This window comes from Alligator mississippiensis, chromosome 2 (genome assembly GCF_030867095.1).
Source record: "Alligator mississippiensis isolate rAllMis1 chromosome 2, rAllMis1, whole genome shotgun sequence".
Classification (NCBI taxonomy): Eukaryota; Metazoa; Chordata; order Crocodylia; family Alligatoridae; genus Alligator; species Alligator mississippiensis.
In genome coordinates this window covers 253,726,002-253,743,211 of record NC_081825.1, presented here as the reverse complement: position 1 = coordinate 253,743,211, position 17,210 = coordinate 253,726,002, and the positions used below count along the sequence as shown (strand labels likewise).

At 46.1% G+C, this 17,210-nt stretch overlaps 1 protein-coding gene across 4 annotated transcripts in view; it reads right to left on the bottom strand.

The window, feature by feature from the left end:
• Window positions 1-17,210, bottom strand: part of NUBPL (NUBP iron-sulfur cluster assembly factor, mitochondrial) — a 220,878-nt gene that overhangs the window by 162,232 nt on the left and 41,436 nt on the right. For 3 of the 4 annotated variants that reach the window (XM_019488770.2, XM_006263019.4, XM_019488771.2), the window contains one exon: window positions 16,167-16,257. The exons of the other annotated variant lie outside the window; for it this stretch is intronic. In XM_019488770.2, coding sequence (XP_019344315.1) covers window positions 16,167-16,257 — 91 coding nt within the window. The remainder of the gene's footprint in view (window positions 1-16,166; window positions 16,258-17,210) is intronic. 4 annotated transcript variants of the gene reach the window in all.

Below are 17,210 nucleotides of genomic sequence, written 5' to 3'. Positions count from 1 at the left end.
CAAGGTTCTTTGGGTATATGTGATATCTTTTATTAGACCAACTAAATAGTTGTAAAAAATGTTCTTCGCAAGCTTTCAGGCACAAATACCCTTCTTCAGGCACAGGGAGAATATGTTGTCTCCAGAGATAACATCCTTGTTAACAGCGGTATATAAAGATGAGAGATAACAGACATGATTCCTAGAGGTGCACCAATGCATTGGTCCCATATCAAATCAGCACCAATATAGGGAAAATTGACAGTATTGGAAATCAGCTCTTTTGGCCTGATGTGGCTGATCATGTGGCCAATAAATGCTCTGTGCATGCATGCAGCCACATCGTGCATGCAGCCAGGAACACAGCCCGGTGGCTTGGATAGCAGCATCTGCCTGGTAAGTCTGTTGTGGGGTAAGGGTGGCGGGAGGGAAGGGGCTGGAGGGGGTGGGCAGATCAAGGTGTCTGCGGTGAGGGAGGGAGTGGGGCAGGGGCAGGCACTGCACAGCTGGGGCAGGGTAGGCATGCGATGGAGCTGTGAGTGGCTTGTCCGGGGGACCTTGGGGTGGGCAGCTCCCACCACTGAGCGCATCCAGGGAGGGCATGGGGGGCATGTGCCCCCTGGATCTGCGCACAGGGTAAGGAGGACAGGCTGTTGCTGTGGGCTTGAGCTGGGGGTTGCGCCAGGCTCTTCCTGGCAGGGGCTGGGTGGGGCTGCACTCGGGGCATAGAGGTGGCACTGGGATGGGGGCTGCGGTGGGGGCCTACAGTGAATTTTGGGGTGGCTGCAGCCCCGACCCAAGCGCATCCCAGCCATAGCCCCCTCTCAGCACCACTGCTGCACGCCCCAAGCACATCCTGGCCCAGCCCCCCTCCTGGAAGAGCCCAGCGCCACCCCTGGTCCCCACCTACAGCAGCAGCCCACCCTAGCCCCACACAGATCCGGGGGCATACACACCACATGCCCTCCTGGGGTGCATGCAGGACAGGAGCCATCCCCCCATCCCATGCCCCCTGGTTAAGTCACCTGCAGTTCCATCCTGTGCCCCGCTCCACCCCAGCTGAGCAGCACCTGCCTCTGCCCCACTCCCTCCCTCACTGCAGGGGCCTCAATCTGCTCCTCCCCACACCAGATTTACCAGTCCAACATTGGTCTCCAAGCTGCCCAGCTGCATTTTGGAATCAGGCTGGTACTAGCCGATATGGCTCCTTAAAACAGCCATTGGTATCGGCCCAAAAAATCTCTATCAGCGCATCGCTACTGATTACCCATCCATCAGCTCCCTTGCCTCTCTGCAAGTTTGTGTATACGCAATGAAGCCCTTACCTTTCTCTAAAAATGTGAAGTTTCAAGAAGTTAAATGAATAGAGGATATCAAACACCAAGAATGCACTTGTTGTAGAAAACAATGATTAAATCGAGGCTTCCTAACCAGCGATTTAAATCAAAACCACCCTGGGCCCAGCTGCCTTCAACTAGAGTATAAAAGCTCAACCACCCTAAAAACAAAAATCAAGCATTTTGAGACTGGCTGGTAGTGAGACTGTGGTCTTGTTTTCAGCAATCACAGAATCATTGAAAAGTAAGGGTGCAAAGGACCTCAGGAGGTCATGCAGCCCATAGCAGGGATCATCCCAACATAAACAAGTCTTGCCCTAATCTATTTTTAAGAACTCCAGGAACAACCGTCACACACAACTACCAGGCATAAAATGCCTGAAACATCAAAAACTCCCTTTACTTGCAATAGGAGTCAGCAAGGGCCAATTTTGAATGGCTCTTTCCAACCAAAAAAAATATTTTCTATTAGGAAGCTTACTGAGTCTGACTCTCCACATATGAAGTTAATGGTCTTGATATCCTATCTGAAACCAAGCACTGGCCAGAAATGGTTTTAGATTAAGATGACACTTCTGTAACCTAATGGGAAAGGCCACTAACATAGGAAAGACTACCAAGACAAAAAACAAAACAGACTACCTGGAGAAACAACGAATAAGACCTCAGACTCTCGGGAATAAAATCAGACCAAGGGTGCTATGCTTGGGAATTCTTTTTCCAAGATCTGGAACTACCAGCATACTTTGAAAAGTAAATTGCCTATGGTTGGAAACCCCTTTGCTAAATCTGTGTTCCTTGGTATAATGCCATGTTGTCTCTGAAGGGTTTAACTAGAAACCAGAGCTTCCACAGCCAAGGTGGACTCTGGGGGACTATGTCTAAGGAAGTAGGAGCCTGCCCAGGCTGAGGCATCAAAAAAAAAAAAAAAAAAAGGCAAAATGTGGCCCTGAGCTCTAGGACCCAATGTTGAGAGCAAATTCAGGCCTGGATCATAGAACTTTCAGTTAAGTAGGTCAGTAGATGCCCTCTACCTGACCCACCCTCTGCAGAGCTACCTGCGGAGGCCCTGGAATAGAGTGCCATGCGCACACCCAGATGCTGAGTGCAGCGCCTTAATGGGGTGCACTATCCACATAAAAGGGGGCTCTGTTTGACAGGTTAGTGTGTGTATGCAAGTGTGCGGAGAGAGAGAAGTGACAGGAAGGATATGAGAGAGAGAGAGAGAGAGAGAGAGAGAGAGAGTGATGGATGGGATGAAGTCAGTGACTGGGTGAAAGGCGGAATACGAGCGGGACCACAGCATGGAGCTGAGATTCCTCTCATCGCCAGGGTTCATCCATTGCTAAGGCTGCCTTGAGTCAGGAAGGAGTCGGCTCACTGACAATTCCCCATCCGTTGCACAACAGTGCTATATTAGCGGCTCCCTTGATTCCAGTGCAAGTATCACCCCTTCTAGGTGGGACTGGATACTGGCTATTACTGTCTTGAAACCCTGTAAGTGACCAGTAACCTACACAGAAGCAGGTAGGCTTCGGGTACTGAGTCAAAGGGGAGACAGTGGCGAATGCCGGCGGAGTCTTCAATAAATAAATCTTTCTTTGAAGCTCTCTGGTCTTTGACAAAGTTCAGATTTATATAATTTTCACTGCATGTATTTATACTTTATAGTTAACTTTACTGTTGGTTCCAAAGTGTGTTAATTAATAAACCGTCTTATTCATATGCCTTTAGCAGTTCTCTTAGTGATTAATTTAAACTGGTGATCAATATGGACAGGGCAAAGACCCACCATCCCTTCCTGGGGAGAGATCCAAGAGGAAGCAGCTGTTTGGGCCTGATTTATAATTTGGTTTAAAAGGGTGATTTTTCCCCCAACACCAATGTCAGGCACAGAGCATTGTCCTAGGAGCACTGCCCAGAGACCAGAAAAAGGAACAGTGATCAGACACTAATGAGGTCCAAAGATGCTTATACAAGGAGAACAAAGGTATTCTCATGCTACTTTCATAGCAGGACCATTAAGAAGAATATGTTCCTCTTATAAAAGTAGGCTGAATAACCACTGTTACCAACTGAGCCGATTCAGTAGAACACAAACACTTTGTAGGATTAGGTTCCTAACCCCCTGTAAAGATGACAGTCTGTGAACTAGCTGGGGTCATACACAGCTGCAGCAAACCGCTGCACAGGACTGCTTGGGTGCTCCAACTTATTTCAAAGAGTGCAGCTTCCCTGATCAGCTGCTGATGTGCTGCTCCAGCTGAGAATGAAAGCAGTACCCTTTGAAGTAAAAATTGCAGCCAGCAGCTGAGCAGTTTGTTCTCAACTCAGCAAGACACTGCAAATTAAGCAGATTACAAACCACCCAGCTAAAACAACTTGGGCTCTAATGTATTAGACTGCAAATAATCTAACACTGCTTGGAATTAAAATTAGTTTCTACATTAATGAAACCATAAGCTGGCTTTGTTGATAAAACTGCAAAGAAAGCAACTTTGTAGAAGAATACAGTCCTTAGCTTAAAACAAATATTGTATCATTATTACAATAATTATCTTATCTTTCTAATATTCATTACGCACTATAAATGTTAGCTATGCTGGACTATTAAATCATATTACCAGTAACTGAAAGAAGTTTTCAATGAGGAAAGATGCATTTGAAATCCATCCCCTAATATTCAGTTGGAATCTGTTTCTCACCCACAGTAAACCATTTAAATCCTATTTTTAGAATCTAAACATGCATAAGCCAAAATGGGTTCACCCCTGGATACAGCTGAATATTTCAATAACTTTGCTACAGTTAAGAGGTGCAGCAGCAACAGCAGAAAGCAGACTTTCAAAAATTTGTTAAAATAAAAGCTCTCAAGTATAACTTTTTTAAGTCTATACCAGCGTCTGGAATGAATGTGTACCCATTTCTAGCAAAATTTTGTTAACACGTGGATTTCTATAGTACCAACAATACCATTCTATTTTACTGTACACAATATAAAATCCTACAGATATAACATTGTAAAAGCAAACTCAAAATGTTGATTATTGCTTCTGGTCATCTCAATTCTCTAGAAAAGGCAGTTAAGTGCTTTCTGTTACAAGGTATTACAGAAGTACCAAAATGTTCTAGTGAAGTAAAGTATCTCCCAATATTTTCACAATGGGCAAGTCTACACAAGACTCTACTGTGCAGTGGCTACTGCGCATTTATTTAGTACTTGTATAAGCAAGTGCTAAATAAATGCACAGTAACCTGAGTTACTGCGCGGTAGTGCTGGCAAACACCTTTTAAGTGACACTACTGCACAACAGACTAATACTACTGTGCAGTAGCGCCTTGGCGTGGTTTTTGGCACATGATGCTACTGCACAGTGGTATCAGGCTACTGGGCAGTCTGTGTCTCATGCAGACATGCCCATTAAGTTGCATTTGCCTCTTTACTCTTTTCAATGTGATTTACAGTAAATTCAACTAGCTATGATAGTATTACGGTTAAAAGGATTATTAAGATCATAAGCATCCCATTATGCTTTTGACAATTTCAGTAACGTTGCCTCTCTGCCAATTACCTTAGATGATAGATTTAAAAAAATAATACATTTTGCAGTTCACTAATGAGAAGACTGCCATTTTGGAGGAAGCATAAAATAGAAGAAACAGCAATGTTATGTATATTTAAAAGTTTCACCTATGTACAATGCATAATAACTAGCTTTCATATCTATTCCACACTGCTGGCAGATTATCCAATATCTAATTAAAGTTCAGAACTATATTTCAAAATATTTACCTATCCATCTAATCTTGGGATTTTGAACTTCCTTGCTAGACACTGCAGAATTAGAGGGAAGGCTGATTGGGACATTTGATATAGGCAAGAGTAGTGCCCTAGTAAGAGGAACACCCCTGCTTTAGCATTGAGTTCTGCACTGCTCGAGATGAGAGAGAAGCGTAAGATTAAATTTGACAATTGCAAGAGGACCTGGTTAGGAGCCTGAAGACCATGACAGCTGATAAGCATCATTGAATACAGGTACTCCTCACTTAACGACCTACCTGTTTAACGACCGCATGGACTTACGACCAGCTCTCCGAGCAGTCGGTATTGTACGAAACGTATTGTGGAAACGGCAGCGCGGTGTCTCAAGCCAAGGCACGCAGTATCAAGGGGCAGCTCCTCGCTTATCAACCAATTCGCTTAACGACCTAGTCGCAGGAACGGAACTCGGTCGTTAAGTGAGGAGTGCCTGTATTCACCTTCAGCGGCTGACGACTGGTCAGGGTGTAGGGAAGACAGAGCCCCATGTCAGCCCCAGCAGTATCGTAAGTAACCTTGAATGGGAGCCTAATTAAGAACATGTTGAACCCCTCCTTTATTTTAACATCAACATGTGTATAAGCAGGTGGTTTAATCCAATTAGGTTATTTACTTACATAGTTGTCAGGATTTTGTAACATGCTAGCTCCGAGGTCACAGAGGGTCTTTTAATTAAGGTTTTTACTCAGCACATCCGCCCCATCTCGCCTACCATGACTTGATGAAAAAGAAGAAAAAAGAGGGAGGCTAGCTCTGTTCTTAATGGCTGTTGACCTTTGGCTGTAATAGAATGGTTCTCCCCACGCTCAGTTCCGCTTTTTTACATGGCCCAGTTAACCCGAGGCTACTGGATGTCTATTTCTGCTCTTATTCTAGACTTGTATGATTCTCGCCATTAAGCCTAGCAGGTTGCAGAACTGTGGGTCTCCGGTTTCTTCCAGGAACCGCTGTGCTGCACCACAGCCACTCACAATTAGTTGTTTTCTGTCCCTGCAGGTTCTTGAGCTGAAATAACTGTTGCTCCGCCAGAACTCGCCAATCACTTTACTCTCTTTCTCTCTCTCTCTGCTCCTTCCAGTTGTTGTCTTTGGGGCCCTTCACTAGAGTCCCTGGAATCTCCCCTGTGTGGGCAGCACAATCTTCACTGCCACAATGTGGCAGGCATGTTGGGGGATAGGCACCACTGGGGAGATTACATAACGATCCGCGGTCACAGCTGGAGGTGTAACAGCAAGACACCCATTCTTATCCTAGGACTTGTTGCATGTAAAAATAACATGTTGAGCTCCTTGTTTTTATTCAGTTATTCTATTTCAAGTTTGGAAGTTAAATATAAAATCCAATACTATCAAAAAGAAAAGACTATGTTTATATTCCAGAGAAGATTTTTTTTTTAAGCTAAACTGAAAAGAATTTAGTTAGTCTTACCTATTAATGACATCATTTCCTTGAAAGCCTACTCCTTTGTTAGCACTCATTCAAGTAAAATAATACTGAAAGTCTACTCTCAGTTTTCCAATCTTCCAAATTCTTATTTTCACAACTGAATCAATTTAATAGCAGATAATTTGCCAACACCGTTTTTAAAATTGCAGTTTCATTCAAACAAGAATTAAAAGATATGAAATGTTTCTCTTGGCAGAGACTAAGTGGTGTTTCTGAGGAAGGATCAGAACCAAAGATTACAATTCTGTCATCATTCATGCAGATGACATACTGAGCTGATTTTGTCAGTAGACTTACTTAATATGTCTAGCATTTAAAATATACAAATCTATTGTTTTACTTCTGTAAAAAACCTGATTCATTTACACATGTACATTCCATAAAATCCATTTAAAATGAAAAAGAAAGGTGCAACAGCGAGAACAAATCACATTACATAGTCTTATACATGAGTAGTCAAATTTTTAGTGCTTATATTAAGGACGCCTTTCATTATCTGTTTATAATACTACATTCCTTCCTCTGTATGAAAAGTTCACGCACATCATGCACTTAAAAATAAAACTAGATACAAGCTCTCTACTGTATAGAGCAATATAACTAGATTCACTAAAATATTCTTACCAATAAAACTGTAAACATAAAACTGAAGTGGACTTGTTATTAAATTACATTTATTCTACATTCCTGCTTTCCTAATTTTTCTGAAAAAATTCCTTTTCATACTGCAGTTAGGAGGAAAAGTCACTCACTTGTCACTCTTTAGCAGACTGAGGATACTTAAAAGCAAGTTAACTAGGAACAGAACTTACTCCAGAGTAACTGTTGCACAATAATTGTTCACTTGCCAAAAACTGTAAACTAAAATGGAGATCTAGGGCTTTCACTTACTGAATAGAAACATATTTACTTAAATTAAAAAACAAAGTTTCCCCCCTCTCCCCAATTTAACATGAGGGGTGGAGAAATCCCTCATCTTAGAATCATGTAAGAGGTAGCAGGAGCAGGAAGCTGCTGGGGCTCCAGATCCAGCCCCAATCCACACCCACCCAACCCTGCTTACCTTTGCTCTGGAGCCAGCAGGCTCCATCCTCACTGCAGCCTGGAACATGAAACATGGTCACAGCCCAGCCCTGTAGCAGCAGTGCTGGCTCTGCAGCACTGCTATGGGGCCAGGTTGGAGCTGTGCTCAGTGCCCCAGGATGCAGCAGGGATAGAGGCTGCCAGTGCCATAGCAAAGGTAAGAGGGTGGTGGAGGGGCAAGTACAGGGTAGAAACTTTGGGGGTAAGTACAGACATTCAAAAAGCCAGAGGCTGAATCAATTCAGTCTTTGCAGGGTAGTCTAAATCATGTAGCTTGAACTGAGAAGCAAGTGAACAGACATTCACTTTTGATTCTGGAAATGCAGCCACACACCTGCAGGGGCTCAGGCCAGAAGCTGGGAGGTGCTAGAGCACCCCTCTCAGCCTGCCAGCCACTGCTAAAGGGAAGGGAGGGAGCTTCAGGCTTTTCCTCCCTCCCTGCTTAAGCAGAGCAGGCATGGACAAACCCCAGCCTGGGGCCAGCATGCTGAGGCCAGAGAGAGGAGGGCTTTAAATCTCACTTCGTGGCCCACATGGGATGCCAGCTCGGGGCTGGCCACAGGTGGGGAGAGTGCACCCTGACAGGCTTATCATCCCCCCTTCAACATTCCTGGCCTGGGACTCCAAGTTGAAGGAGGAGAGGGGGGTTTAAACCCCATCCGTGGCACACATGCCCCTGCCAAGCTTTTGTCCCACTGCTCCCTATTGGGGGGGTGGGGGCAGTCTCTGCCAGGCTTTCCCCACCCGCAGTTGAAAATGAGGGGCATAGCCACACCCAGGGCCAGCAGGCTGGGGGGAGGGGGGTTTAAACCCCCTCAATGGGCGCACACAACCCCAGCCAGGATCTGTATCGGGGGGGAGGGGCTACCACACTTCTCCCTCTGCTCTCCACTCAAGTGTGGGGAGAGGGAAGCATCTGCCAGGGTTTTCTCCATCTCTCGTCACTTGAATGGAGAACAGCCCATAGGGGTTGCACACTGAGGCAGGGAGGGAGAGAATTTAAATCCATGGGATTCCAGCCAGGGGTCTGATGGGAGGGCAGCCCCTGCCAGGCTTCTGCCTCTCCCCCACTCCCTGCACGAGGGGGTTGTGAGGCAGCCCCTGCCAGGCTTTTGCCCTGTCCGGGCTGGAGTGGAAAGCAGGGGTGTGGCCATGCCCTGGCCCCAGGCTGGCATGCTGAGGGAGTGGGGAAAGGGGGTTTAAAGTAGGCCTCTGCAAGTCAGCATAGATCCGATCCGGCCGCTTCGAATGGCTGCGATCCGATCCAGAGCTCCAGACCAGGTTTCCGCCTTGATCCGGCCAAAGGGTATAATGGGGGAATCAATGAAATATCTATAACTTTGTTGTTTTTGTCTGATTTGGATGAAACTTGCCAGGATGGTAGCCTCTGCTGAGAGCATGAAACCTGCCAAGTTTCAAGAAAATCAGTGCAGGGGTTTGGGGGGAACTGTACCCCAAATTCTTGAAAGCCAAACTCATGTCACGGCTGTGTGGTACACCACAGCGGGGGGCAAAACTGCAGGGCTGGTAGCTCTTACTGAAGCCACAACGCCTGCCAAGTTTCAAGATCAGTGCAGGGGCTTGGGGGGAAATGCACCTCAAGCTGCGGACCAGCAAAACTCGTGCCATGGGTGACACTGTGTGAGCTAAGGCGCAGCGCAGTGACAGCTGCAGCAATGGTGGCCCCTACTGCAGCCACGACATCTGCCAGCTGTGGAGGAGATCAATGCAGGGGGGTTCTGGGGCCCTGCACCCCTAGCTGCTGACAGATAAAACTCATGCCAAGACTGTCCGTGCTGGGGCAGTTGACTGTCTGTATTGATTCTTTCCTCTCCTTAGCCTGGTTTTGTAGGTGCTAATTGATGCTCATTAAGTCTTTATGTAGTAGCTAGGTCCTGTGTATTGAGCTGGTCCCCGAGTCCCTGGTCCCTTCATGAATCATGATTGATTGATTTGTAACTGGGAACACAGCAGCTCCCCTCCCCACCCCAAGACAGACAGAGTCAGTCCCACAAGCACCCATGGCACAAGTTTTGCTTGTCTGCAACTTGAGGGGCAGTTCCCCCAAAACCCCTGCACCGATCTTCTTGAAACTTGGCAGGCTTTGTGGCCTCAGCAAGAGCTACCACTCTGCAGTTTTGACCCGCCAGTGTTTTAACACATAGACGTGACAGGAGTTTTGCTTTCAAGAATTTAGGGTACAGTTGCCCCAAAACCCCTGCACCAATCTTCTTGAAACTTGGCAGACTTTGTGGTCTCAGCATAGGCTATCACTCCTGCAGTTTTCACCCCGCTATGTTGTAACATCTAGACGTGACATGAGTTTTGCTTTCAAGAATTTGGGATGCTGTTCCCCCCAAACCCCTGTACCAATCTTCTTGAAACTTGGCAGGCTTCATCCTCTCTGCAGAGTCTACCATCCTGGAAAATTTCATCCAAATCGGACAAAAAACAACAAAGTATAGATATTTTATTGTTTTCCCATTATACCCTATGGCCGGATCTCGGAGGTGGCTCCAAACCGCTTCAGGAAGCCTAACGAGGCCAGCACTTCGACCTGGATGTGCTGCTTCAGACCCCAAAGCTCTGTCCGAAGCCTCGCACAGTCCTAGTTTAAAGTCCCTGCCATGCCGGCACAGGACCCCAGCCAGGTCTGTCTGGGCAGGGGGCAGTGGAGGGGAGATAGCCCCTGCCAGGCTTCTGTTCCCCACTTCCCATTTGAGGGGGTGGGGGGATGTAGTGGAGTCCCTGCCACAGTTTTCTCCTCCCCCTCTTCCACCCAGGCAGAGCCAGCTGGGGTCCAATGCCAGCATGGTGGGGAGTTGAAACCCCACTACCCCAGCTTCCTCTGTGTGCCTGGTTAAGGCATGGCCACACCCCAGCTCTCCACTCAAAGGGGAAGGAGCAAAAGCCTGGAATTGGCTGCTCTCCAACCCCCTTGAACGCAGAGTGGGGAAGAGGCAGAAGCCTAATAGGGGCTGCCCCTCCATTAGACCTCTGGCTGGGGCCCCATGTGGGCCAGGGAAGGGATTCAAAGGACTTGAGTGGGGTGCAGGGCAGAAGGGGAGGCAAAAGTCTGGCAGGGACTGCCCGCCCCCAGACAAACCCCTGCTGGAGTCCTGGGCCTCCTTCCCCTCCACCCCAGCATGCCAGGCTGGGGCTGGCATCTGGCCATGCCTCCTGAATGCTGCAACAAGCAAAGAAAAGCCAAGCAGGGGCTGCTGCACCCCTGACATGGAGACCCTCACTGGGGTCCCATGAGGGCAGGAGAGGGGGTTTAAACCCCTCTCCCTCCTCTCTGCCTCAGTCTGCTGCAGCCAAAGTCTGACCACGCCCCCACCCCGCCCCCCCTGCTCAAGCAGCGAGTGGGGAAAAGCCAAGCAGGGACTGTTCCACCCCTGCCAGGCAGACCCCAGTGGGGATCCCATGCTGGCGAAGGCAGAGACTTCATAGTTGGTAGAGTCAAAAGGGACCTGAGCGGATCATCAAATTCAACCCCCTGCCATGGCAGGAAAGAATGCTGGGGTCAAATGACCCTGGCTAGGTGATTATCTAGCCTCTTTTTGAAGACCCCCAGGATAGAAGCAAGCACCACTTCCCTTGGAAGTTGGGTCCAGATCCTAGCCGCCTCCTGATGTCTAGTTTGAACCTACCCTCAATCAACTTGTGGCCATTCCTACTCTCCTATTCCCCGCTGGTCCCCCCCGGTAAGTTTATAGATGGCCACCAGATCCCCTCTCAGCCTTCTCTCGTGGAGGCTGAACAGGTTCAGGTCCCATCGCCTCTCCTCGTAGGGCCTGCTCTGCTGTCCCCTGACCATGCATGTGGCCCTCCTCTGGACCCTCTCAATGCTGTCCACATCCCTCCTGAAGTGCAGCACCCAGAACTGAATGCAGGACTCCAACTGCAGCTTGACCAATGTTGCACAGAGGGGGAGGATCACCTCCTTAGTCCTGCTCGTGATGCATCTGTGGATGCATGACAAAGTACGACTTAAAGCTCCCTTTCCCCCCTGCCTCTTTCTGCCAGCCTGGCCCAGGGTCTGGCCACATACCCCTCCCCTGCTCAAGCTGCAAGTGAGGGAAAAGACTGTGAAGGGCTGCTTGCCCCCACCTGGCAGACCCTGGCTGTGGTCCAGGGCCAGGTTTCCCACCACCTTCTCAGCTAGCCAGAACTGCGATAGTGCCCAGCTATGGACCAGGGGGCTCGGCCAACCTGGCTCTACTGGAACAGACAACCCAGCCCAGCCCCAGGCTGCAAAGCATCCTGGGATGTTGGGGGACTGTGAGTTAACTTAAACCAGGAAGGGGTCTGGGACAGAAGTTCCGTAAACTGGTCTGACCTAAATCAGTTAAGTCTGATACTAAGGTTTATCTTACACCAGATTTGGCCATTTTGAAAGTGGTTTATATGCACTGAATTTCTGTTCTGTTACAGGTTTAAACCAGTTTCTGATCACTTAAACTGGTTTATGTGCAACTTCTACCCTTAGCCTAGGAAGGGAGAATGGGGGGAAGAGGGGAGTGGGGACCCAATGCTGTGGGGGGGTGGGGCAAAAGCAGCCCAGAGAGTTGAAGAAAGGAGAGGGGGGGAAGCTGGTGAAGGTAGGCACATGGGAAGCGAAGTGTGGGCGGGGGGGACAGGTGGCAGTGGATAAACTGTATGCCTCCCCTACCATCTCCACACTACCCCAACCACCTGCTCCCCTACTCCCTGTCCCCTCCTGTTCTCTCCACTGCCTGCCCCCTTACTGTCTCCCAAAATACCACCCCCATTGCCTGCAGTAGTGAGGGGGGGCAGAGAAATTTAAGATGTTCCTACAATAATTAGATTCTATACATAGAAAATTAGAATAACTGTATACATTTTCCATGTATAGAATCTAATTATTGGGGCAGTGTCTTAGATTTGGGTAAATGTGGTACATGGTACATGAACAAATACATGAATAGGTACCACATGTAAGCTGCTCTGAAGCAAGTCCCCATTTTTTTGTTAACCTGTTTTAATCTAATATTTTTTCCATATCCTGGAGTAGTGCTGGCTAGAATTTGGATCTCCTTAAATAGCAGCTGTGGAATGGACCCTCCAGAGTGGAAGAACCATGCTACTTAACCATTTTTTTCAGCTAGTGGATCTACAGTTTGCTTGAACTTCACCATATGCTTCTGTGCAAATCCAGCAGTAATCTATTATCCAGAAACTAAGTTAAACATTATTTTTAACAACTAAAATGGGAGAGTAGCAGGGGAAATATGGAGTGCAAAATAAGAAAAACTCCTCTATTTAAAGTACCAAGTATATTTTGTACACAAAACTAATAGCAGTAAAATAGATGTGTTTATTTCCATACACACTTATACACTTATACTTATATATGTAAATATATTTAGATATATTTATAAAAACAAAAACTGAATTCAGTGTAGCTTCCTGGTTGGTGTTTACAAGGATAAGAATGGAAAAGACATGGGACTAAACCGGGAGACCAAACTGAGAGAAATACTGCAAACAAGCAAGACAAGCTAGAAGAGTAGGGCAGGTTCAGACTTACTAATGTAAGTTATAATTGTATAAACACCTTTTGAAAGCAGAAAGACAGCCATTTTATGGGGTTGAATCAGTTTTTCTACAGATTTTCTTATAGCACAAAAAGTGTGCCGAAACCAAACCTTGTTATACAAGTAGCCAACAACAATCTTCACTTCTTTAAGCTGCATATCGCTTCCATTATAAAATAATTTTACAAACATTTTTTGAGAATTTCAAATATTTCCACTCCGCTCCAGTCAAAACAGAAAACAATTAAAAATAACCCTTTCCATTTCATCTCTGGAGTTCTCAAGAAAAATCTGGAAGCCTGCTCAAATAATGCCCAGAATGTTCGCGTTTAGTTAACTGGCACCAACCTACCACGGTTTTTTAGCCATGTGCGCTGAACACAGACTGCTTGGAAACTCTTGGAGCAACTGCAGTATTGAGGAAAATGGGAAAGACAACTAAGCTAAGTCAGGCTACACTTCAAAACACTTCAGGGACCTTCAATATGCCTTTTCCCACTTCTCGTCAAATGTAGCAGCGGCTATTCCTACTCTCAGAGAGGTAGAAAAAGAAAGAGTTAGCAGTTCAAGTCAGGCTTCCCCCCATAAATCACCTGGACCCAGTCATGATCCCAGCAGCCCTGTCATTTTGAGTACTGCAGGGAAAGAAGTCTTCTACTTTATGGGAAGGAGAAATAAAGGGAAAAAAAGGGCCAGGCTTCTCCACTGGACCTAGGGGAGATCCTAGAAAGGCAGATGGGCTGCTGCTATAACAACCTTCTCCTGACAAGAACTGATGTAGTCCTGTAATTACTACAATGGAAATCTGTGCTATAATACCAAAAATTTAGGTAATCAAACCCTACTTACAATGCATAGTGCTTATTACAGTGGCAACTAATAGAATTTCTTTTTACCCTTCATTAAAAAATAACCTAGGAAATTATAGGCAAAACTTATGGGCAAAAGAACAATATTTAGGTTGCAAAGTCAAGAACTCAAAAGTTAAAAAATGTCAAATTTCACAGTTGCTGGTCCAACCTTAATACTGGTCCATTGTGACTCAGTCTTTAAGTACATACTATTAGAAGCCCTATCTCAGGGGGTCCCAAACTGTGGTGCACGTACCCCTGAGGACACACAAAACGTCTCTGGGGTGTACACAGGAGAAATATAAAGCATATGTTGATACGGGTACGTGGGCAGCTGATAAATTTGGAAGGGGGTATGCAAAAAGAAAAAGTTTGGGAACCTCTGCTCCTTCTCTTGTTGAGAGCACAAACTAGAAACATAAAGGAGAATAATTTAAGTTGTACAGACAGTTCTTCATTTTTGAGCATTTGCCTTTGGAAACGAAATACTGTTCTTTTACATTTTTTTATAAATATTATACAAAATCAAAATGTACCAAATTACCCCCCTCGAAATGAGCTCCCTCATATTCAACATCTCAAATTATAAATGCTCACGTGTATGATAAAAAAAAAAATGAACACTTTGCAAAACAATATATTAACTACACAAAGGTAACGGCATTGCTAGAAACTGAAAGTGTCTTCTACTTCCTTTTTACTATAACTTCCTGTCCACAAGTTTAAAGGTTAACGCTAATGTTTCTTGCAAAGCTGCAGTCCATTTTTTAAATGGAACAAGCATATGTTCGCTCTCTGCCCTTGTCCACAGCAATATGCGTGTAGGCAGTACTGTCAATCTGTCCATTCTTCAATAGGGTCACAGTACTTGGCCATCATTTTAACAACAGGGACTGGTTGTGTGTACACCCAAATATTTTTAACTTTTTCAACTGGGCTTAATGGTGTGTGTAACAAAGTACTTACCAGACAATTTCTATTCTGTCATACTAGCAACTGTATATTTGAACCTAGTCTAGGCACTGGAGGAGAGGAGAGACTTCCAAGAAAACTGTTATAGATCTTCAACTAGACAATCAATGGCTTTCAGCAGCCAGGCATTATTTTAAAGCTGCAACAGGTAATCATTGGCATTGTCCTCCCTACTTTCTTCTCTTTCCCCCAGACTTCTCTTGCCTGCAGGAAGGTTTCTGATGCAGAAGACAAGAGAGCTTCCTTTCCCAGTTCTAGATGAGTGAAGATTTCCCCCAGTCTCTCCAAGGAAACCTCAAACAAACCTTGGGAAGACCTTTGAAAAAATTATCAAGGAGCACATCTGCAAGGGCCCAGTAGGGGAGGTAATGCTCAGGGCTCGGTCCTGGGGCCTGTACTGTTCAACACTTTATCAGCAATCTGATGTGGGTGTGGAAAACACTGTCCAAATTTGCTGACGACACCAAGATGTGGGGCGAGGTGGGCATGCTGGAGAGGAGGGACAGAATCCAGCTAGCTCTAGACAGGTTACAGAAGTGGGCAGATGATAATAGGATGGAATTCAACACAGACAAGTGCAAGGTGCTGCATCTAGGAAGAAGGAACCAGCAACACACCTATAGGCTGGGGAACACCTTCTTGTCAACACGGTGGCAGAAAGGGATCTTGGAGTCATTGTTGACTCCAGGATGAACATGAGCTGCCAATGCAAGGAAGTGGTCAGTAAGGCTAACCGCATGGTACTGTGAAAGCAAATCTGGTGGCCTGGAGACTGGCTCAATGAAAAGTAAGAGACAAAGTCAAAGTCAACTGGATAGCTAAATGGTGTTTGATATAACCTACCATAATGACATTCCTCCTCTTTCCCAGGCATACTGTTTTACTATACTGACTTTGACAAGGATTTTTCTTTTTTTCTTTTTTAAAAAGAGAAGGAAAAAGCTGGATATACCAAAACCATTTTTCTATTAGTAGCAGTAGTAGTAGTAGTAGTAGTACTGGCCCTTCCATGTCCTACTTATATTACAGTGGATGATTAGGAAATACTGATTCATTGTGATGAGGTTTGAAAGCAAACTAAACATAAAATATCAGAGCAAGCATGGCTTTCACTTACGTGAGGTTAATTCTGGATTTCCTTTCAAATTCATCATCCTTGGAATTGAAGGGCCATATACATCTGCATCAAGCAAACCAACTGATTTTGTCTGCAGGAGAAGAAAACATATCTGATGGTCAAAACATCTTTCCTGCTTCTAGAAAGGTCTGTCCAGCAGAGATTCAAAGCTCAAATGTAGAAATAAATATAACAAACTACTTAACAGCCAAGATTTACTTCATAAAACTTGGGTAACTGAGTGGTAAGTATGTAATTTTATATTTAATACCCACCATTATTAGAGAACGTGGGCAGAACCTTTGTCCCACCAAGGCAATCCCAGAGGCCCATAGTACAATTTTGTTTTTGCATATACCATGCCCACAAATATAACAGGCACCCTATTTTTGCAAGGCCCTAAGAAGGAAAAAAAGTCTTACCATGGAGCATGGTTAAATACTGATTATCTGTCATCTCTGGTGCTTGGGGCCACATGTTGGGGTGGGGGGCTTGGGAGCTGGGGGGGGACATGTGCCAGGGCTGGGGGCCACACCTGGCCCTAACCCTGCACAGTGGGACCCAATCTGGCCACAGCAACACAAGAACTGCACAGCAGAACCCTGGAGCTGGAACTACACATTATCCCTGGAGCTTCATGCCAAATCTCACCCAGCACACAGCCCTAGAGCCAGTGTACAGTCCCAGAGTTGATGCACCAGGTCCAACAGCACATGGTCATGGAGCAGTAGTGCGGTTTTCTAACACAGGCCAATCACATACCTCAGTTTGATCTGGTGCATGGTTGGGGAGGAAGACTCCTCATGGGTCTGGACATTGGGCAGCAGGGGGATGGGGAAGAGCAGCGCAGAATTAACATATACCATAAGCTCTATTATCCAGCATGAATGGGGGATGGGGGGTGCCAGTAATCTAAAAATGCTGATTACCCAAGGCAGGGGTTTTTGGCTGGACGCAGCGTGAGGGTGGAGGGGTGGCAGTAGTGGAGGCAAAAGAAGAGGCACTAGGATGCCAGGATAGCAAGCAGAAAACAAAGGTGGCAAG